The 22,781-nt window shown below is 51.4% G+C and overlaps 1 protein-coding gene across 2 annotated transcripts in view; it reads left to right on the top strand.

Annotated features, from left to right (window-relative positions):
- TMTC4 (transmembrane O-mannosyltransferase targeting cadherins 4) overlaps positions 1-22,781 on the top strand; it is a 55,113-nt gene that overhangs the window by 18,830 nt on the left and 13,502 nt on the right. For both annotated transcript variants that reach the window (XM_056109711.1, XM_056109710.1), the window contains 9 exons: positions 3,404-3,501; positions 9,869-9,961; positions 10,140-10,304; positions 11,442-11,644; positions 12,382-12,553; positions 12,646-12,777; positions 19,575-19,654; positions 20,026-20,133; positions 21,847-21,988. In XM_056109711.1, coding sequence (XP_055965686.1) covers positions 3,404-3,501; positions 9,869-9,961; positions 10,140-10,304; positions 11,442-11,644; positions 12,382-12,553; positions 12,646-12,777; positions 19,575-19,654; positions 20,026-20,133; positions 21,847-21,988 — 1,193 coding nt within the window. The remainder of the gene's footprint in view (positions 1-3,403; positions 3,502-9,868; positions 9,962-10,139; positions 10,305-11,441; positions 11,645-12,381; positions 12,554-12,645; positions 12,778-19,574; positions 19,655-20,025; positions 20,134-21,846; positions 21,989-22,781) is intronic.

Consider the following 22,781-nt stretch of genomic DNA (forward strand, 5'->3'; position numbering starts at 1 on the left):
CAAAACCAATAGAGGATTTGAAAAAAGGGGGTAGGGTGAGAAACAGTAAATACCTGGAGTTTGTGATGGACTGGTTATTATTCCCTGTGTCCTTGAAGAAAATCAGTCTTCTGGTGATGAATCATCCTAACGCCTTTTAAAAAAAAATTTTTTTTAATGAATCACCATGAGGTACGGTTACAGACTTAAAAACTTTGGTGCTTACGTTTCAGTCATACAATGATCGAGTAGCCATCACTCCACCAGTGCCCATTCTCCACCCACTAGTGTTCCAGTATCCCTCCTGCCACCCGCCCTCCATCATCCTAACAACATTTACTTTCGACCTGAGGTTCTTACTTAGCGTTGGAATTGGCCTCTCCCCTTGAGAGACCCGGTTAGAGTCACTGAAACTAGTGCTTTCCTAAGTAAGGCCCTTCAGATCCATGTCTCACAGGATTTAGGACTTGGAAGAGAAAAAGATTTAATCTCCCCAGTGGGGAGTGGAGAGAATCTATCCCCAAAGGAAATGTACTGGCTCTGAGCGAGTCCCAGCAGGCCACAGAGATCCCACGGGACTAAGGTCCCTGCTGGGCCAGCCTGTCCCTGGCATCACGGTCCTCTGAGCACAGTCGGGTACAGCCTGGAGGACCCCAGGCAGAACCAGAGGGTCCCAGTTCACCCTGACCCTGCAGAAGCCTCATGTCACCCCACATCCCATGTTCTTTGCCGGTTCTGTTGGGCGAGAATCACCGGGAGAAGTCCCAGGTCTGCTGAACATTGCTTGGCAACACTGTCAAAAAGAATCTAAGTTCTAAGCTAATATTTTTTGGGAGGTGGGGGTCACACCCGGCGATGCTCAGGGGTTCCTCCTGGCTCTGCACTCAGGAATTACTTCTGGCGGTGCTCAGGGGACCATATGGGATCCCCCGAGGGGCTGCTCCTTGCTCATGGCTGGGGACGATGACGACCAAGCCATTTCCTTAGGGAAACGGGATGCCGGGGATTCAGCCTGGGTCTGCTGCATGCAAGGCAAATGCCCTACCGCTGTGCTATCGCTCCAGCTCCTATTATATATTTTTTCCTATTACATTTTTTAAATGAAAGAAAAAATATATATATGGTTGTTTTTCTGTTGTGGGTTTTGTTTGTTTTGTTTCCAGCCACATCTGGCTGTGCTCATGACTTACTCCTGGCTCAGTGCTCAGGTGAGACTCAGGAGACCCTGTATGTACCAAGGCTCGAACCCGAGTCAGCCGCATGCCCCCTTACCCACCTTACCCACTGTGCTATCTCCCAGCCCCCCAAAACAAGGTCTTCGATATCACTCATTTCACAGCCTCTGTTTTTTTCCCCCATTTCTTTTCGTTTGGGGGCTACACCCAGCAGTGTTTAGGGTTCTACCTCTGGCTCTGTGCTCAGGGACTCCTTTAGCACTGTTGGGGGCACCCTGGGGTCCAGGGTTCAAACCGAAACCTCGTGCTGCAGAGCATGAAGAGTTAACACTGTCATAACCAAGTCCCTGAAACGATAAGAAAAATTAGTTTCAAAAAGCTCTTGAAGGGGCTGGACCGATAGTAGAGCGGGTCGGGCATTTGCCTTGCATGCAGCCAACCCGGATTCGATCTCCGGCATCCCATATGGTCCCCTGAGCACCACCAGGAATAATTCCTGAGGGCAGAGCCAGGAGTAACCCCTGAGTATCACTGGGTGGGACCCAAAAAGGCAAAAAAAAATAAGTAAATAAATAAAGTGAGAGAGTCCGAAACATTCTAGTAGCATTAACTAGAGGTTGTACGAACTCAAGAATCGCAACTCGGACCCTGAGAAAGAGCAGCCAGTGGGGCACTTGCCTTGAATGTGGCCAATATGAGTTTGATCCTCAGCACCACAAATGGTCCCTGAGCACAGATGTGTAGGATCCTAATCCCTGACCCCACCAAAAAAAATAAATAAATAAAAGCTTTTGAAGCTGGAGACATAGAACAGGGGTTAAGGCACTTACCTTGCACATAACCAGCCCTGAGCCCCACCAGGAGTAATCCCTGAGCGCCTCTGGGTGTAGCCCAAACCCCACCCCTCCAAAGAAACAAAAACACTCAGGTGGCGAAAGGGGTCACGAGTGGGGACATTCAAGAAGTGCTGCTTGGGAAGGAAGGGCCCGGGCAGAGCCCCGTGCAGCAGGTGGACTATTAACCTCGCATGTGGCCACCCTGGCTTTGATCCCTGGGCACCTGAACCCCACCAGGCAGAATCCCTGAGCACAGACTGAAGGAAGCCCTGGGTACAGCTGGGAGTGGGCCCCAGAGCAAAAGCAAAAGAAAGGCAGAGCCAACCTCCCACACACTGCCCAGCCTTGCTCAGGCTCCTGTGGTCTGGGTATCCGGATCAGCCAGGCTGCTGCTGGTGGTGCCCTGGCCACCGGGCTTGTGCTCGAGCCCTTGGAGCATCTCCTAGACCCCAAAGCCTTGTTAAATAAAGGAAGTTTACATGCTTGCTTAGTGGGTGCCACACTCAGCAGCACTGAGGCTATTCCTGGCTTTGTGCTTAGGAGACACTCCTGGCCATGCGAGGAATCAAACCCGGGTCAGCAAAGGGAGGACCTTAACCCCTGTACTCTTTCCAGCCCCTATTCCTAGAATTTTTTTTTAAATGCATTTGCTTTGTTATTTATTTATATTTTGCTTTTATGGGTGACACCCAGCAATGTTAAGGAGTTCCTCCTGGCTCTGCACTCAGGAGTTACTCCTGGCAGTGCTCAGGGGACCATATGGGATTGAACCCGGGTCGGACACATGCAAGGCAAATGCCCTACCTCCTGTGCTACCTCTCCAGCCCCCCACCCCCATTCTTAGAATTTAAAGGATACACTTAGAATTTGAAATTCAAAGTGCATGCCTAGAATTTAAGGTACATACTTCTAATTTGAGGTGCCCGTCTGCAATTTAAGAGGCATATCCCAAGAAATGTTTAAAAAGAAAAAGTTGCTTCTCGTTGAAGCAGACAGCTGGGGTGGGAAGCAAATGAGGAGTGGAGGTCACTGTTGGATGGAAGTGGACATCAGTCTTCAAACATTGTATTGTATGCCTGAAACCCAGTCATCAATAATTTTATGGTGGGTTTTAATTCCAAGATGATGAAATTAGAAAAAGAAAAGAATTTAAGGTTCACACTTGGAATTTAAGTCACCTACTAAAACTTATAGTACTAAAATCTGTACGCCTAGATTTGAATGTACACTCTCTGAATCGAAGGTGCACGCCTCGAGTCACTCGGGTACACCTAGATTTTAATGTGTATGCTGAGAACTCTAGGCACAGGGCCGGGATATCACGTATAGCCCTGGGGTGGACAGTGCATGCTCAGAATTTCTGGGGCGCGCCCAGCCAGCCCATGTGACGTTGATGTTGCTCTCAACTGGCAGGTCACAAGGAGGGAACACACCGCACGTGCTGGGTGCTGCTGAGTGTCCTCCTGGGGGCCGTGGCCATGCTGTGCAAGGAGCAAGGGATCACCGTGCTGGTAAGACCCAGGGGCACCCCGCCAGCTAGCCTGCAGCCAGAGACACCCATGGGTGCCGGGGTCTCCTGTAGGTGGAGAGACAAAGTGGGAAGCTCCTGGGGCCGGAGCAGCTTCTGGTGAGTTCCCGCAGAAAGGTGGGAAGAGGAGGGGTTGGCGTTCGAGAGTGCTCTCCTGCCCCTGGGTGGGGCCTGAGTTTTGAGCCCATCCTGTCCGACCCAGCAGGAGCTATAGAGCCGGAAGTAAGGGAGAGGCAAGGCCTCCTGGGGCTCAGGCGCTGCGGGACAGGAAATGTGGGAGAGAGTTCTTCATGGTACGTGTGCACATCTCTGCCGAGTTCGGGTACAGGGTCCCCCTCTGCCCCTTGGCTCCTCCAATCTCTTCCCAGTTCTGCCTGCCTTTGTGAGAAGGGAACTTAGGGGTGAGGGCAGCCATAGAGAAGTGGAAAACAAGGACGGGATGACAGTCCTTCTCCCCAAAAAAAGTAATTTGGGAAAGCAGGAGACTTTTTTGGGGGGTGGGGGGGGGAGGCGTACAAATCAAAGCAGAGAGCAGTGCTTTTCTTCACCTGCAAGATGTAAGGGTGAGGCGCTAGGAAGTTGGGTGAAGAGACAAGACAATACCCTGGGGTACTTTTTTAAGGTTTACTCTAGAGCCAAGGAGTAAGCCAGTATGGTACCACTGCGGGGTGTAAGTCATACTGGGTAGCTGCCCAGGTTCAATCCCTGACACCAGGTATGTTTCATCAAGAACCGGCCCGGGCTGTCCTGAGCACCGCTGGGTGTGGTCCCAAAAGTTTCTTAATTAAAAAAGTAAAAACAAAGGCTGAAGCAATAGCACAGCGGGTAGGGCATTTGCCTTGCACACAGCCAACCCGGGTTCGATTCCCAGCATCCCATATGGTCCCCTGAGCACCGCCAGGAGTAACTCCTGAGTGCAGAGCCAGGAGTAACCCCTGTACATCGCCAGATGTGACCCAAAAAGCCAAAAAAAAAAAAAAAAACAGGAAAAACAGAATATGTTTACTCTAAACCACTATTTCTCAACTTTGGCATTACTGACATCTGAGGCCAAATCATCCTTCCTTTTGGGGGAATGTCTTGTGCATTGCAAGTGACTTCTCAGCCAGCCTGGCATCCCCCTTCTGGAAGTCATCGGTGGTTAGTGAACCCACACTCAGTTCTGACCACCCAAGATAGCTCCAGACTTAGCTGGCCTCCTTGGGGGACAGAGAATCACTACACTAAATTCTCAAAGTGGTGATACTCTTGGTAGCTTGCCGGGCTCTCCGAGAGGGGCGGAGGAATCGAACCCGGCTCGGCCAGGCTGGCTGCGTGCAAGGCAAACACCCTACTGCTGTGCTATCGCTCCAGCCCAGATGCACACATATATTCAAATAAAATCATGTGTCACCACTGAAACAAGTGTAGTTTGGGGACTTCTGCTTCTCCGGAAGCTTATTAGAAATTTAGAGTCTTAAGTGAAGGAGAAGGCCCTCCCGTTGATCGTCGATTTGCTCCAGCGGGCCCAGTAACGTCTCCATTGGAGACTTTGTTGTTACTGTGTCTGGCATATCGAATACTCTCGGTAGCTTGCCGGGCTCTCCGAGAGGGGCGGAGGAATCGAACTCGGGTCGGCCATGTTGGCCGCTTGTAAGGCGAACGCCCTACCGCTGTGCTATCACTCCAGCCCAGACTTATTCTCTGTCAGACAATAAAAATCATAGTGAAGGGAATGATGTTAAAACTTTGTATGCATGAAGCCCTATCATTAACAACATTTAAGTCATAGAGCTTCAAATAAAATGTTTTTAAAATACTAGTAAAATAATGGGGCCAAATAGACAGACCGGGGGTAAGGTGCTTGCCTTACATGTGGATAACCCCATTTTCAAATCTCTGGCACCAAATCTCCAGAGCACCGCCAGGCAGTACTCTTGAACACAGAGACTGGAGCAGCCCCTGAGTACGGCAAGATTTTTCTTAAAAAACAAACAAAATATGTAAAATAGAGTTGACTTACTTGAGAGTGAAGATAGAATTAAAACACATTTTACTAGGTCTGGAGGGATAGTACAGCGGGTAGTGCGTTTGCCTTGCATGTGGCAGAACTATGTTCAGTCCCTGGCATCCCGTATGGTCCCCCAAGCACTGCCAGGAGAAGTTGCTTAGTGCAGAGCCAGGAGTAATCCCTGAGCACGGCTGGATGTGGCCCCAAAACAAACAACAACAACAACAACAACTATACACACACACACACACACACACACACACACACACACACACATACACATGCACACATATAAACAAACACAAACACTGTCCTCCCAATGTTCATCGATTTGCTCGATTGAGCAGGCCCACTAACGTCTCCATTTTGAGACTTGTTGTTACTGTGTTTGGCATTGCCACGCGGGCGAGATACTCTAGGTAGCTTGCCAGGCTCTCCGAGAGGGGTGGAGGAATCGAACCCAGCTCGGCCAGGCTGGCTGTGCGCAAGGCAAACACCCTACCGCTGTGCTATCGCTCCAGCCCAGATGCACACATATATTCAAATAAAATCATGTGTCACCACTGAAACAAGTTTTAGAACAGTTAGTTAAGAAGGAGCAGAGAGCCCGCTCAGCAGGCTAGAGTGTGCTTTGTATGTGGGAGTCCCAGATGCCAGCCCTGTTTGCCCTGACCCTGAGCACCCAGCCAGGAACGGGCACCACCTGAGCATTGCTGGGTGTGATCCAAAGACAAAGGAGAAAGGAAATTTAAAAATAATAAAGGTAAAAGGTAAAGGTAAAGGCCCTCCCGTTGATCGTCGATTTGCTCCAGCGGGCCCAGTAACGTCTCCATTGGAGACTTTGTTGTTACTGTGTCTGGCATATCGAATACTCTCGGTAGCTTGCCGGGCTCTCCGAGAGGGGCGGAGGAATCGAACTTGGGTCGGCCATGTTGGCCGCTTGTAATAAATAAAAATAAAAGCCTGAAATGCTGTTATTCATAGCATTGTAAATCACAGTGTCTACATAAAAATTTGGGGAGAAAAAAAAGACAATACAATTTAGGGTCAGAAAAAAGTAAAGAAAAGAAATCTAGCTCTCAGACCCATGGATCTCCTGAATCAGAGTCTCCCATCCACAAGCCTCCAAGGTGACTTTGAGAACTGTTGGGGAAAAGTTTTTCCCCAACGTGCCCAGACAGGTTGTGCACTGGGTCCGGTCGGATGTGGGGCAAAGGATGACAGGTTCGTGGAGAAACCACTCCAGGGGTCAGCTGATGGCCACTCACTTTATTGCCAAATGCACACATATTTTATAGGGGCTCTCGGCTTAAGAGGATGATCCAATTACATAAAGTTGAGCATTACTGACCTATCACCTTTCCAACTCTGCTTTGCCCTGGCCAATCCCAATTAGGGCTAGAAGCTGCAGTTAGGGATGACTCCTAAGCGTAGGTGACAATTCTTGGGGGGATTGGGTGAGACTCAAAGCTAGATACCTGGTGCATGTCAAATGCTCCCAGACCCTTCCTACTGGGTCCCTGTGCAGGGACAGGTCTTCTCTGCTATGCAGGGACAGATCTATCTGCTCTGGCACCTGTTGCCATGCTCTACAGCAAACAACAATTGAGATAAAACTAAGAATTAGTTTGGGAGCCGGAGAGAGAGAGGGCAGTGGGTAAGATGCTTGATTTGCATGCGCCAACCCACGTTCGATCCCTGGCATCCCAGATCATCCCCTGAGCACTGCCGAGTGTGATTCCTGAGTAGAGAGCCAGAAGTAACCCCTGAGCATCCCCGGGTATGACCCAAAAGCAAAATCCAAAAACAGAATTAGGTTGGGAGCAGCTAGCATGCGGCTGAGCCCTGCTTGATCCCCGGTACTACCTAGGACCCCCGAGCACCATCAGGAGTAACCATGGAGCAGGGAGCCAGGAGTAAGCCCCTGAGCACGTAGTTTTAGGAGTTAGGTCTACTTATATGGAGGAACAGTGAGAACAGAACATTTTGATGAAGGGAGGAGTTGTGACCGGTTCGTTGGGCTCCGACCTCCCTCTGCCCACACACTCCAATCCCCCAAGGAGACTGTTGTCAAGGTGACAGATATGACGATACGTAAGAAGACAGCAGCAGCTCAGCAGAACCTTCTACCTTCTGGAAAGTGCTTCACAGCCATGGAGAATGATCTTGTATGACCTACAGACATCATGGGCACCTGGGTGGATAAAACCAGGATGCTTGGGAAGATGGCCCACGCCAACCTGGGATTGGATGGTGAATGGCTCACAGACTCTCAGGGAGAGGGTCAAGTAGAGATGTCAGCCTCGCTTGGATAGTCACAAATTTCGCTGGTTTCAGGCGGTTTCTGGTATTCTTTGCCATAAAGCCCCTGAAGGACCTCCCACCCCCCCCCCCCCCCCCCACACACACACACAGCATTAGCCTGTGGCAGCTGTGGCTGTAGGCACAATGGACTACTGAACGCCTTGTTCCCCTGGAGTGAGGATTCTGCTCCCTGAGGCCGTGCTGCCAAGTATAGAAACTCAGTGTCTATGTGACTGTCCAGGGATCTACTTTGATCAGAAACTGGAGGCTCAGCAGCCCTTTACACTGCTTCATCCAGTGAAATGTTGGTCCATCAGATCATTGACTAATACAAAAAGGGTCCATCAGGGGGCTAGAGCAATAACACAGTGGGTAGGGCATTTGCCTTGCACATGGCCGACCCGGATTCGATTCCCAGCATCCCATATGGTCCCCCAAGCACTACCAGGAGTGATTCCTGAGTGCAAAGCCAGGAGCAACCCCTGAGCATCTCTGGGTGTGACCCAAAAAGGAAGGAAAGGAAGGAAGGAAGGAAGGAAGGAAGGAAGGAAGGAAGGAAGGAAGGAAGGGAGGGAGGGAGGGAGGGAGGGAGGGAGGGAAGGAAAGAAGGAAGGAATTTAAAAAAATGACCCCAGGGAGGGCACTTACCTTACTCACAACTGACCCAGGTTCAATTCCCCACATCCCGTCTGGTCCCCCAGCACCTTCCAGGGGTGATTCCTGAGTGCAGTCAGGAGTCAGCCATGAGCACTGGCAGATTGGGCCCCCGAACCAAATATGGAAAGTCAGTGTCTATGTGACTGTTCAGGGATAGGATACATAGGAAGGGGGACCATATGGGACCATATGGAGGACCAAATGTTAGTCAGTGCATGTGCTTGCTTCAGCAGCACATACACTAAAATTGAACAAAACACCCCGGGTGCCTGCCAGGCCGCCATCCACGCTGAGGGATCGCAGTCCTACATCTGGGCTTTCCCCCACAACTCTTAACTTCCTCCCATACCCCAGAGAGGTGTGTGGAAGGTGCCTCGGTGTATCATGGCCCCAGCTGGGACAAGTGTGGGTGTGTGCCAAGGAGGGTAGTCTGTGTAGGGTGGGCCCCCACCATGGGCCCAGCCGGAGGAATGAGTACAAATGGTCACTGCCCCTTAGATGTGACGCGGGCTTCATTTAGAAGTGCGGGAGAGGGAGGCCCGAGATAGTACAGCACTTGCCTTGCCTGTGGCCAAGCTGGGTTCAAATCCTGGCATCTCATATGGTCCCTTGAGCACCACCAGGAATGGCCACCAAGTGCAGAGCCAGGGGCCATCCCTGAGCACAGGGGTGGCCCTATAATAAACAAGAAAACTGGGGTGATGAAATTCGTTGTTGGAAGCGGACCTTGGCTTGCGTCCATGAGCCCGCAGTCCAGCTGGGTTCATCTGATGTGGCTTTGCTTCAGGAGTGGTCTCTGAGACCCTGTCTTGGATGTTGGGTGAGAACTCACTATCAGTGCTCCGCTTCTGCTTTAGCTGCCTTGAGGCACTCAGCGAGGACCACTTTGTTGCATCAATTAATGGACTGTTTTTCGTTTTGGTTTTTGATTTGGGGGCGGGGAGAGGAGGTAGAGGTAGTTTTTCAGGGGGTGGTGCATACCCAGCAGAACTTGGGGGAGTCTCATGGCGCAGGGCCCCATACAGCACCAGGGACCAAATCTGGGCCTCCTACATGTAACCAGCCCTCTGAGCTACCCCTGACCCAGGAGAACTTTTATAGAAAAGGGGAGAAAACAAGGGAAGAGGGCCCGATGGGAGTGGGAGTCTTGTGGGTTCCCAGTTTCTAGCTGTCCTTGAATCCCTTTCATGCACTCTCATGAAGATGTTAACATTGCAGTGACAGAATTAGCCAGATAATAAATGTGATGTGACTTGACCCCAGGCACACAGGGGCTGGAGGTGGGCCCCGGGGTCTCCCGTCCGGGTCTAATCTACTGCACTGTTGGTTGGCAGCATAAAGCAAGTGTCATTACCTCCTCGTCGGAGTGTGCCTCTGACGCCTTCTTCTGCTTCCTTAGGGCTTGAATGCCATCTTTGACATCTTGGTGATAGGCAAATTGAACATTCTGGAAATCATCCAGAAGCTACTGCACAAGAGCAAGTCGGTAGAGGTGAGTATGGCCCGCGGTGTCACCAGCCCTGGACAACTTCTCCGCCCCAGTGGGTGGAAAATACCACTTTTCAAAGGGCTCTTTGGATTTTGAGCTGTGACCCGGCCAGCAGCTCTTTCCTGCCCACTGTCAGGAGGGTGGGACCACCATGGCGTGAACGTCTACACTGTCCTTACAGAACCTGGGCGCGCTCCGGAGTGGCGGTCTCCTCTCCAGGATGGGCCTGCTGGCGGCAGGGGGTGCCGGGCTGCTGTACGTGCGCTGGACCATGATGGGCACCGGGCCGCCAGCCTTCACCGAGGTGGACAACCCCGCCTCCTTTGCCGACAGCATGCTGGTCCGCGTGAGTTCAGAGCATCCCCTGCCACACACACATACACACAGGCACGCACGTGCATAAACACACACACACACACACACACACACACACACATACACACCTGCTTGTGTGACTTTTTGTCCCCCGAACTTTCAGAAACTCGGTCCCCTTTGTCACATGATCCCCAGTCCAGCTCATCCTCATGATCCCTAAGACGTTAAACCCCACCATGCTTTCTTGGTCAGGTTCTCTGAGAAGGGAGTGAGAGGATTGGGGGGGCGGGGGTTACTTGGATTTTGTTCCAAGCATAACAGTGGATCCGGGGCTGGAGCAATAGCACAGCGGGTAGGGTATTTGCTTTGCACATGGCTGACTCAGGTCCGATTCCCAGCATCCCATATGGTCACCCTAACACCACCAGGAGTAATTCCTGAGTGCAGAGCCAGGAGTAAGCCCTGGAGCATGGCTGGGTGTGACCCAAAAAGCAAAAACAAATAAAAAAATTAAAAAAAAAAAAAACAGTAGGTCTGTCCATTCTGCCCTGGCCTCCTGGAAGTGTCTCACTTTAGAAGAAGCCTGGCCTCACCATGTTTGGGCACAGTTACCTTGGTTATGGTTATGGCCATGGCCTTGGAAATCCCATTGTTGAGGTTCCTTCTGGTGATCGATGGCATTTCCCAAGACCAGGGTGTCAGCTGCGCATTCTCACCTACCTGCCCTCTGAGTGGCCACCCCAGATTCCAGGGCTCCCACGGGACCCTGAATCCCGGGTTTTTATTCCCCTGACTCACCTTCGATGATGGAACCAAGGGTACCCCCGAGTCTGGTGACTTGACATGTCGCCAAAGGCGACTTCTTGCCACGGCTCCCCTCAAACAGAAGCCTATGGATCCCCCCAGAAAATGGAAGAAAGAAAGTGGGGCTGGAGCAATAGTACAGCAGGTAGGGTGCTTGCCTTGCATGTGGCCGACCCAGGTTCAATTCCCAGCATCCCATATGGTCCCCCGAGCACCGCCAGGAGTAATTCCTGAGTGCAAAGCCAGAAGTAACGCCTGTGCCTCACCGGGTGTGACCCAAAAAGAAAGAAAGAAAGACCGCCTTTGGTGCTTGTTTTTACAAATCCACAGTCCAACCACTGTCCACTTTGCTCTTGACCGACAGGCCATAAACTACAATTACTACTACGCGCTCAGCGCCTGGCTGCTGCTCTGCCCCTGGTGGCTGTGCTTTGACTGGTCCATGGGCTGCGTCCCCCTCATCAAGTCCGCGGGCGACTGGCGGGTGGTGGCCCTCGCCGCCCTATGGTTCTGCCTCATCGGCCTCACAGGCCAGGCCCTGTGCTCGGGGGACAGCCACCGGAGAAGGTGAGACACAGCCTCTGCCTCGCACCTCCACAGTTGGTGGGAGCTGGGAAGGATGGTGGCCGTGGGTGTCAGCAGTGCTCTTCGAGTCCAGGGGTTGCCCTCAGCTTCACCTGGAGGACTGGGATGAGTTCCTTCAGCTCAGAATCCCCAGCCGCCCTGAGTCGCCATGGGCTGTGACCTCAACGTGGGGGTTCAGGGCAGCCAAGCTCCCCTCCCCCTTGCCCAGGTCACCCTTTTCTCTACTGGTGGCCAAAAGTATTTATGGGCCGAGTCCGAGGCAGTCATGGATGTGTGTGGGTGCTCGGCTGACCCTGGGTTCCATCCCTGGCATCCCAGAGGGTCCCCTGAGCACCGCCAAGAGGGATCTCTAAGGGGCCAGAGCCATAGCACGGCGGGTAGGGCGTTAGCCTTGCATGCAGATGACCCAGGTTCCATTCCTAGCATCCCATATGGTCCCCCAAGCAATGCCTGGAGTAATTCCTGAGTGCATGAGCCAGGAGTAACCCCTATGCGTCGTTGGGTGTGACCCAAAAAGCAAAAAAAGAAAAAAAAAGGGATTCCTAAGCGCACAGAACCAGGAATAACCCCCTTCAGCGCTACGTATGGTCCCATAACTAAAATAATTCCATAACTAAAATAAGTAAAAACAAGATTCTGGGCTGGCCCTCCCTCTGATGGCATTGCTGAGTCCCGAGTCCCTGCTCGGGTGAGGCCATAGCCCCCGTCTCGCTCTCCAGGGTGCTGACGCTGGGCCTGGGACTCCTGGTCATCCCGTTCCTGCCCGCCAGTAACCTGTTCTTCCGCGTGGGCTTCGTGGTCGCCGAGCGCGTGCTCTACCTGCCCAGCGCGGGCTACTGCATGCTGCTGACCTGCGGCTTCGGGGCGCTCAGCAAACACACCCGGAGGAAGGTACCGCCCCTCCGCCCCGCCCCCAGCCCCAGGGCGCCGCCCTCTGCGACCCTGACCACAGGATCGCTGACCCTTAAGTCTCTGTCCTCCAGAAACTCATCGGAGCCCTCGTGCTGGGCATCTTGCTGCTCAATGTCCTGCGATGCGTGGTCCGGAGCGGCGAGTGGCGCAGCGAGGAGCAGTTGTTCAGGAGCGCCCTGTCCGTGTGTCCCCTGAACGCCAAGGTAGGCCGGCCGCCCCACGACATCCCCCCACCAGCGGCGACACCTCCCCCCCACCCCCCCCAACCCCAGCCACAGCCAGAGGGGTCGGGAACACCGATGAACACCAGCAGAAGATCCTGGCCCCATCTGAGGGTGGTGTTCCGCGTTTCTTTTTCTTTTCCGTGATTTGGATGATACAGATTTCAAATTCAGCTTCGTCCAAATCATCCCAAAGAAACCGCGAGAGGAGGGGCTGGAGAGATAGCACAGCGGGTAGGGCGTTTGCCTTGCACACCGCCGACCGGGGTTCGATTCCCAGCATCCCATATGGTCTCCTGAGCACCACCAGGAGTAACTCCTGAGTGCAGAGCCAGGAGTTACCCCTCTGCCTCGCGGGGTGTGACCCCAAAATTTAAAAAAAAATTTAAAAAAACATGGCGAGAGGGGTGGCGGGAGGGATACTTGGGAACATTGGTGGTGGAGAATGGGCACTGGTGGACAGATGGGTGCTCGACCCATTGTATGACTGAAACGTAATCATGAAAGTGTGTAAGTCTGTAATTGTATCTCATGGTGTTTTATTAAAAATTTTAAATTAAAAAAAAAGAAAAGAAAAGAAACGGCAAGAGCTGGAGCTGAGGGGGACACTCAGAGTCCTTCATCACGTGTTCATTAAACCACAATCAAGTGTGAGGGCCGGAGAATAGGACAGCGGACATGGCACTTGCCTGGCACGCGGCTGACCCCGGGTTCGATCCCCAGCATCCCAGAGGGTCCCTCGAGTCTACCAGGTGTGATTCCTGCTTACAGAGCCAGGAGTAAGCCCTGGGATACTTGGGAACATTGGTGGTGGAGAATGGGCACTGGTGGACAGATGGGTGCTCGACCCATTGTATGACTGAAACGTAATCATGAAAGTGTGTAAGTCTGTAATTGTATCTCATGGTGTTTTATTAAAAATTTTAAATTAAAAAAAAAAGAAAAGAAAAGAAACGGCAAGAGCTGGAGCTGAGGGGGACACTCAGAGTCCTTCATCACGTGTTCATTAAACCACAATCAAGTGTGAGGGCCGGAGAATAGGACAGCGGACATGGCACTTGCCTGGCACGCGGCTGACCCCGGGTTCGATCCCCAGCATCCCAGAGGGTCCCTCGAGTCTACCAGGTGTGATTCCTGCTTACAGAGCCAGGAGTAAGCCCTGAGCATCGCCTAGTGTGGCCTAAAACCAATGATAACGAAAAGCCAAAAGCAAAACACTTCTGAGTGTAAGCCACCAGTGGGAAGCGCTGCATCCCTGTGTTAAATGAGGTGACCCTCGCCTTCCCCTGGGGGCCAGTTGCCTTTGAAGTAGGGGCAGAGGGGTCACGCCACGCTTCTGGGATGGGGTATTGGTGGTGCAAAAGGAAGCGCCGTTTTGGGAGCCCGAGGAAGCCTGAGTTGGGCCAGAGCCGCTCCAGCCTCCTCCCACCTGGCAATTGAAGATACAGGCCAGAGACGGGATGAAGAGATGGCAGTTCGCTTCACGGAAAGCCTCGTAAGACTGTGGTGGGGAATCTTCTGGTCAGCGTAGAGGGGGAGGAGGCGGAAAGGGAGCCTCGTGAAAGTGGGGCACTGTGTTTTGTGGCTGCGGTGTGGTAGGAATTTGTTTCGTCTTCTGTTTCCCCGCATGAGGTATCCTCATTCACTGTGGTATTGAAGCTGCTCTGTGTGAGTGGCAGAATATTATGCACGTCTGTCCACCAGTGTTTCACGGTCCCCCAACCACGACCCTCATGGTCCCCTCTGACTCCTCCCCTTGGTTGCAGTTCTCTTTTTTTTTTTTTTTTTTGGCTTTTTGGGTCACACCCAGCGTTGCACAGGGGTTACTCCTTTTTCATGCACTCAGGAATTATTCCTGGCAGTGCTCAGGGGACCATATGGGATGCTGGGGATCGATCCCGGGTTGGCCAAACGCAAGGCAACTGCCCTACCTGCTGTGCTATTGCTGCAGCCCCAGTTGCAGTTCTCTTGATCGTGGATCAGGATGTGTTTCCACCAGGGATTGGCTCATCCCTTTGTTTCCTCTGTGCTAGGAGCAGGATCATCTGGTCTCAACTGCTCTCTGACTCGCCCTGACCCCCATCTGTCCCACCCAAACCGAGGCACTCTGCAGAATGGCACCCTTCTCCTGGCCAAGAGCGTCCTGTTTGATTCTCCCACACAATGTCTTGGCTCATCTGTGTAGGGTCCCTGAGTTAGCGCCAGATGCTGGCTACTGCGAGCACTGTCTCACCTGTCTTACTCTTTGTTTTTTTCTTTTTTCCCTTTGAGTACACCCTGTGATACTCAGGGCTTCCTCCTGGCTCTGCACTCAGGAATTACTCCTGGAGGTGCTCGGAGGGCCATATGGATGCCAGGGACCAAACTCAAGTCTGTCACTTGCAAGACCAACATCCTCCCCGCTATACTATGGCTCCGGCCTCTCGCCTGTCTTGGTTGGCCCAGCTCTTTGCTTCACCGTCTGTGTCTCCCTGGGTGATGTGGGACTTGTTTTAAACTTCTAGAGCCCTCCTGGATTTCTTGTGAGGTCTTAATGCAGTATGGCACCTGGAATGTCCTGGCATGGCCTTTCCCCCGGGGCCGGTATTCAAGCTCTTGGAAGCTCATTTTAGTTTTGATCACACTAGATGTCAAGAAGAGAATGTCCTTGGCTCCAAAGGAAAGGGACACAAAGCTTCGGTGAGAAGCATTTTCTTATAGTGAGGATCATTATTACTAGGTAATTATGCGTTCTCTCTCTTGGACCACTGGACCTGGGACTTCCTGCCACGTGTCCACAGGACCCTCTGTCTGGCAGTAAAAAAGAAGGAAATTCCTAGAGTTCCATCTCATGTTCATGTTCTGTATTTAAGTTAAAGCCACGATTCCAGGCAAAATTACATGGTAGAACTAATGAACTAAGACATCTACTGTCTCTTGATGGCCCTGATGTGAATCAGCAGGTAAAGATAATTTCTTATTATTTTTCATGGAATTAAAAAAGTCTGGTTGGGGCTGGAGAAATAGTACTGGGCTAAAGCATTTGTCTTAACTCATGGCTGACCAGAGTTTGATCCCTGACCACATGTGGCCCCCAAAGTGTTCTCTGAGCAAGGAGTAAGCTCTGCGCACCTCCAGGTGCCTTCTCCCCCCCTTAAAAAAAGTTTTGTTCATGTTTTACCACTCAGAGGCTTTCAATAAGAGTGAATGACTTCATGGTTTCTATCATTAATTCGATTTGCTGACCTGGTAATGTATTTCATACTACTGAAACAAATTGGTGTGGTTTAACTTCATAAACACTCGCAATTGGCCTTCTTTTCACAATTCTGTTTGAATAACAGTAATTACTCCCTATTTATAGCATCCTTCTTTGCAAGGAACTCCATTTTCTTTGTGGCGGCTCTGTAATTACTCTCTAGTAGCCTCTCTCGAAGGATTTCGTGAAGGAGGTTCTTACTGGCTTTGTTTTTTTCCAAGAGGGAGAAACTGAGGCACGGACATTAGCTAGTTAGTCATTTCAGGGGCTGGGAGGGCCTGGCCTGGGATGGTGCCCACAGGCCACTCCCCGTGGGGAAGAGGAGTGAGGAGTTGGGTGGGGAGTAGCTGCGTGTGTCGAACCCAGAACCAGAACGTGCGTGGTGCACGTTTGCCTGTTGGGGAACAGTTTTTCCCCAACAGAGAAACCAGTCCAGGAGACAGCTGATGGCCGCTCACTTCATTGCCAAGTACACACATATTTTATAGAGGGTCTCGGCTTAAGAGGATGGTCCAATCACATAGAGTTGAGCATTACTGACCTATTGCCTTTCCAACTCTGCCTTACCCCATCCCAATCCCAATTAGGGCTAGATACCGCAAGTTAGGGCTGGAGGGATTGCCCGGCGGTTAGGGCGTTTGCCTTGCATGTGGCCAACCTGGGTTCGATTCCTCCATCCCTCTCGGAGAACCCGGCAAGCTACCGAGAGTATCCTGTCTGCCTGGCAGAGCCGGCAAGTTCCCCATGACATATTCAATATGCCAAAAGCAGTAACAAGTCTCACAATGGAGATGTTACTGGTGCCTGCTCGAGCAAATCGAACAACAGGGGGACAGTACTACAGTGCTACTACAGTTAGGAATGACTTGCTAAGTATAGGTGACAATTCTTGGGGGGTTGGGTGAGACTCAAGGCCCAGATACCTGTCAGGTGCACCCAGACACTCCCTACTGGGTCACTATGTAGGGACAGGTCCTATCTGTTGTGGCTCCTGTTGCCATGCTCCTCACTTGTCCAGCTGCATACTCGGTCGTTTCCTCTGTCCATGTAAGCCGAATAGCTACCACCACCCTTTCAGGATGCACACGGGGGGGGGGTGGGGGGGGGGGGAAGAAGGTTCTTCATATCAAAAACATGACAGATTTTTTTTTACATAGTTTATATTTCCATTTTTTTTTATTTTTTATTTTTAGTGAAACACCATGAGGTACAGTTGTAGATTTACAATTTTTTGTGCTTGGGTTTCGATTATACAATGATCAAATACCCATCCCTCCACCAGTGCCCATTTTCCACCACCATGGATAATATCCCTCCCACCCCCATCCCTCCCATCTCACCCTGCCTCTGTGGCAGGGCAATCCCTTGTGTTCTCTCTCTCCTTTTGGGTGTTGTGGTCTGCAAAAGAGGCTTTGAGTGGCAAACATGTTCAGTCCAGAGTCTACTTTCAGCATGCATCTCCCCTCCTGGGAGGATCCTCCAAACACCCTTTATTTGGTGCTCCCTTCTCTAACTGAGCTGCCCTTTCCCCTAGAATGCCTGGCTGGCCTCTAAGCTATGGAGTAATCCTCCTGGTATTGTTTTTTTTTAAAAAAAAACTTTTTTTAAAAAAAACTTTCCATTATAAATTGAAACATAAGGGGCCAGAGGGGTAGTACAGGGGTAAGGCGCTTGTCTGGTACACAGCCCACCCTGATCCCTGGCACCATGGATGGTCCCCTCACCACAGCCAGGGGTCAGTCCCAAGCACAGAGCCAGAAGTAGCCCCTGGCAGCCACGGATGTGGCTCAAAAGCTCTGACATGAATGAATGAATTGAAATGTCTTTCTTTGAAAGCAGTCTGGAGTGGAGACTGGCTTTGGGAAGGGAGGAGAAGGGCCCACTTTCTCTACCGGTTTCTCTTTATTCTCGACTGATAAGTGAATAGCTGTCGCCTGGCCCAAGACTAGGTCCAGATTGGAGCTGAACAATAATAGTTCAGTGGGGAGGGCGTTGGCCTTGCAGGCGGCTGACCTAGGTTCAATCCCAACATCCCATAAAGTCTCCTGAGCCTACCAGGAGTGATGTCTGAGCACAGAGCCAAAAATAAGCCCTGAGCACAGTTGTGTATGGGTTTACCCCCCCCCCAACTCCCAATTCCCCTATGCCCCTCCCCCCACCAAAAAAAAGATTAGGCCCAGATTGACAAACTGACACTCGCCTCTCTGAAAATATAAAAAAAACCCCACAAAGATAGAACTGAGGTCATGTCTGCCGAGGAATTACCCTCAGTGCTTCGGGGGGAGGCAGACCCTCGGTTTTCGGGACTGAGCGGGATGCAGATTAAATCCGTTGGCCTGCTGTGCGCAGATACCAAGCATCTAATTAGATGTACAGTTGTTTTCGTTTCTGAAGGTTTCCAACTCCATTGCACTGTGAATCCACCTGAATACATCTCTAAATTCTTTGTTTTCTCCCAAACAAAGAGGGGGGTGGTGCTGGGGAAGGGGTGCTACTCCCTCCTCTGTGCTTGGGGGTTACTCCCTACAGTGCTCCGGGAACCATGCAGGAGCAGGGGTCGAACCCAGGCCTCCCGCCCGGGAAGCACACTTTGCAGGCACTCAGCCCGTGGTGCTGTCTCCCCGGCCCCATTTCTAAATTCCTTTAACGATGGAGAGGATTGTACCCCACCGTGAGAGCTGTATCCATAAGGAGTGACCCAGGGTGGGTTAGAGGCTCTGACTGTGCTTAAAACATCTTAACCTCAAACAAGGGAAGACGAGGGCATTGGAAGTGCCTTTTTCTATTTGTTGGTTATTTGCATATTCATGTCACGGGGTCCTGTGGTTTTATCTGCAGCTTCTGTGCAGGTTTATTGCCTCAGCATGCAAATCCCCAGAACGAGAGGGAAAGTTCGAGAATAAACAGGCTCTGGCAATCTTTGAGATTCTCTGGAAGCCAAAGCATGCATTCTTTAAACGTGATTTTAAGGAAATTGCTTGGGAAGGGATTTTGCTGTATTTTACAGTGCATCTTCTGGAAGGCAATTTTCTCTTCAAACCCCGACCCATATATAAGCCCAGGATAGATTGGCCACTGGGTAGACCTTCTTGCTGGTTCTTAACCGTGGGCAGCTTGCTTTGGGGGTGAGGGACAGTGGGGGGTAGGGGGGCAGTGGCGGGGTTGGATCATATCTGCTGGTGCTCAGGGACTGTCTGGCTCTGTGCTCAGGAGTGACCCCTGGCAATGCCTGGGAATTCGAACCCCAGTTGGCTGCATGCCAGCCAAGTCCCATCCCTGTCATCCTCTGCCACATTTCCTCCAGCCACGGACAGTTCGAATCTGCTTGTCCCTCCCTGATTGATGCTTTTCTTACAGGGAAGAAGGTTCGGGTGCTGTTTCGGTAGGGGCTTAGCTTACATCCACATGGGTTGGGGATTTTGTTTTATATTCCTTTCCCCTTTGTTTTTAGTTAGACGTGATGGTGGAGATCCCAACTTGGAGCAACAATAACGAAAGGTCAGGAGCTGCTGGCCACTTTCTTATCTCTTTTTTTTTTCAGGTTCACTACAATGTTGGCAAAAACCTGGCCGACAAGGGCAATCAGACGGCTGCCATCCGCTACTACCGGGAGGCCGTGAGGTATCATGGGCCCCACATCTCCTCCGATACCCCTGGACGTCAGGCATTCCCCTGGGGTGCCCCACCCTACGGGGTGTGGAGCAGACAAGCCCCCTCCAGGCCTGTTTGGGTCTTCAACACTATGACCCGTTCGCACAAGCAAGACAAAATTGGAAAATGACTCATTAGTCTAGTGGGACATTTCCCTGTCCTGGGGTCAGCAATACGGGATTATGTGTCTGGCTCCTGATTTCACTTTCTGGGCTTCTGGGCTTTCCCTGAAAGACACCCCACCCCACCCCACCCCAGCTTCCACAGATTGTGCCACTTCCTGAGGTTCTGGTGATTCTCAGATGTCCACTCACGGATGTCCGGCGCCTCTGTCCACTCAGGTTAAATCCCAAGTACGTGCATGCCATGAATAACCTCGGGAATATCTTAAAGGAAAGGAATGAGCTGCAGGAGGCCGAGGAACTGCTCTCACTGGCCGTGCAGATCCAGTAAGCTCTGTCTTGACGTTATTTGATCTGTGTGGGGTGCGGGAGTACATCTGGGGGGGGGGGGGGGGGCTCTGGACTGTCCCTGGCTCTCTGCTCAAGGACCGTATGTGGAGAGAGGATTTGAACTGGGGTTGTGCACCTGCAAGCTAAGTGTCTTCCACCCTCTTCGTTATCTGTCCAGCCCGAGGTATTGTCTTTATACTGTGCTAGTGGTGAAGAAAGTCCTTTGCCTTCCTAGGTTCAAGCTTTCCTTTTTAAAAAAAAAAAAATTTGGAAGCTGGAGCAGGCAGGGCACGAGTTTCCTTTTACAAAGTCGGCCTGAGCTCAATCCCTGGCACCTCATATGGTCCCCGAAGCCCTGCCGGGAGTGATTCCCTGAGCACAGATCCAGGAGTAAGCCCTGAGTTTTATTTAGGGTATGACCTAAAAAAGTACAAAAAAATGTTTTGCAAAGGTTGATTGAAAAACATCATTTTTATTATGAAATGTATTTTACAGGGGTCCAAGAGATTATTTGTGGCTTGATTATGGGCTCTGTATACAGGAGGTGCAGATTTGATCCCTGGCACCACTTGGTCCTCTGAGCATTGTTGAGAGAAAAAAAAATAGAAATACACTTCAGATACAGAAAAGCACTCAAAACATGTGCTTTCTAAAACTAATAGAACATGTCCTACTGTACCATCAGTTATGCTAAGAAATGGAACATTTGTATTCATTTAAGACTTCCCTTCTGTGTATTTCTATTGCATTCTGCAGCCCTGGAACAAACACTATTTTCCTTACTATTTTTGTTATACTAATTCGGTGTGCATCCCAAAACAGAAGGCATTCTCAAGCCATAGACTTGATTTTTGAATATGAAGCAGTCTTTCTCAAGTCTTTATTTTTTTAATTTTTTTTTTCTTGACATACATGACATGACTTACACATTTTAGTCTCTGGCGCTGATTCTCACTGACCCATCATGCTTCTTTCCATGAAAATCCCACAATGTCTGCATTGTGTGTTTGTATTCAACTGGTATTACTTCCAGTTTTGTTGTATGAACAATATTGCAACAAACATATGTATCCTATTTGGGGGGAGGATTCGCCTTTTGTCTTGGGGCCACAGCTGGCTGTGTGCAGAGCATACTCCTGGCTCTGTGATCCGGGATCAGTTGTGGCAGAGCTTGGGGACCCTATGTGGTGCTGGGAATGGAACCCAGGATGGCCACATGCGAGGCAAGCACCCTCCCCACTGTACTGTCTCTCCATCTCCAGTGGCAGCTTTAGGCGTGACCGCTGGCAAGCCTACATGGGGACCTCTGAGGCAGCGGGTCTCTGTTGCTTTTGTTTTTTTCTTTTTTTGACCCACCCCCATTTATTTTGTTTTTTGTTTTCCCCTCCCAAGCTGTGCTCTGGCGTTTCTAGGTCTCCCAGTGACGTTTGGCCAACCTGGCCAGATGGTTCAGAAATTCAGTGCTGAATCATCAGGCAGTACCTGGGGGACTGGGCGGTGCCTCCAGGCTGTAGGCGGTGTCTCGGGGTTGGGCGGTGCCTCTAGGTTGTGGGCAGTGGCTCAGGATTGGGCAGTGCTGGGGTGTGGGCGGTGCCTCCAAGATGTGGGCGGTGCCTGGGGAGTGGGCGGTGCCTCGGGCAGCACAGATGCTCGCCCCTGAGTCCCATGCCTGGGGCCACTGCTGACTGATTTTCAAAATTCTGCACCAAGGCCTGACTTTGCCGCCGCATGGATGAATTTAGGGATCGTGCAGAACAGTCTGAAACGGTTTGAAGCTGCTGAACACAGTTACCGGACGGCCATCAAACACAGGAGGAAGTACCCAGATTGCTACTACAACCTCGGGCGCCTAGTAAGTGGCAGGTGCTGTGTGTGCGTATTGCTTGGGGGTAGGGAACTTTGCACCCCTAGCCCTGGTCTCATCTTAGCCTGATGGAGCAAACAAATGAACATTAGACAGATTTGAGGAAGGAAAAGCCAGAATATAGTAATGTGCGTACAGGAGAATTTACATGACCCTAGTTTTTAAAGTGAAAAGGGACAACCTGGAGGTTTCTCCAGTGCTGGGGCGGGGGCACGGAACATCGTAGAGAGGGGCGAGGGTGGGGGGGTCTCATGACAAAGAAGAGCTCACTTCCCGTGACGTATGCCTCCTGGATGTTTCCCTACCTCAACAGAGAGCTCCAAAGAAAGCTTGTTCTGGAGGGTCAGGAAGCACAGTGGGTTGGGCACTTGCCTTGTCTGTGGCTGACCAGCACACAGATGGGTCTCCAGGCACCTCTCAGGGTGATCTCTGAGCACAGAGCCAGGAGTAGCCTACAAGCACCACCAGGTGTGACCAAAAGCACAAGAATAAGAGGAAGGGAGGTTGGTTTCTCCATCCAGAGCTTGTTCCAGAAATGGCCCTGAATTGAACTTATCTTCGTTAAATTACAGAAACAGGTTTCCAGGAGTCCCCGTTGTGCCTGCCAGGGTGGCATGGGCGGGGGAGCCCCTTGGCAGCTTGGCACAGTGAGGAGGGGCCAAACCCATATGTGTGTTCTAGACCCAGCAGTGCTCGGGGCTTACTGCTGGTGCTACTGGGGTGGGGGGGGGGCATATATGATTCTGGTGACTGAGCCCAGGCCAGCTACATATCAGGGCCT

The sequence above is a fragment of the Sorex fumeus genome, unplaced genomic scaffold, assembly GCF_029834395.1.
Source record: "Sorex fumeus unplaced genomic scaffold, SorFum_2.1 ptg000008l, whole genome shotgun sequence".
NCBI lineage: Eukaryota > Metazoa > Chordata > Mammalia > Eulipotyphla > Soricidae > Sorex > Sorex fumeus.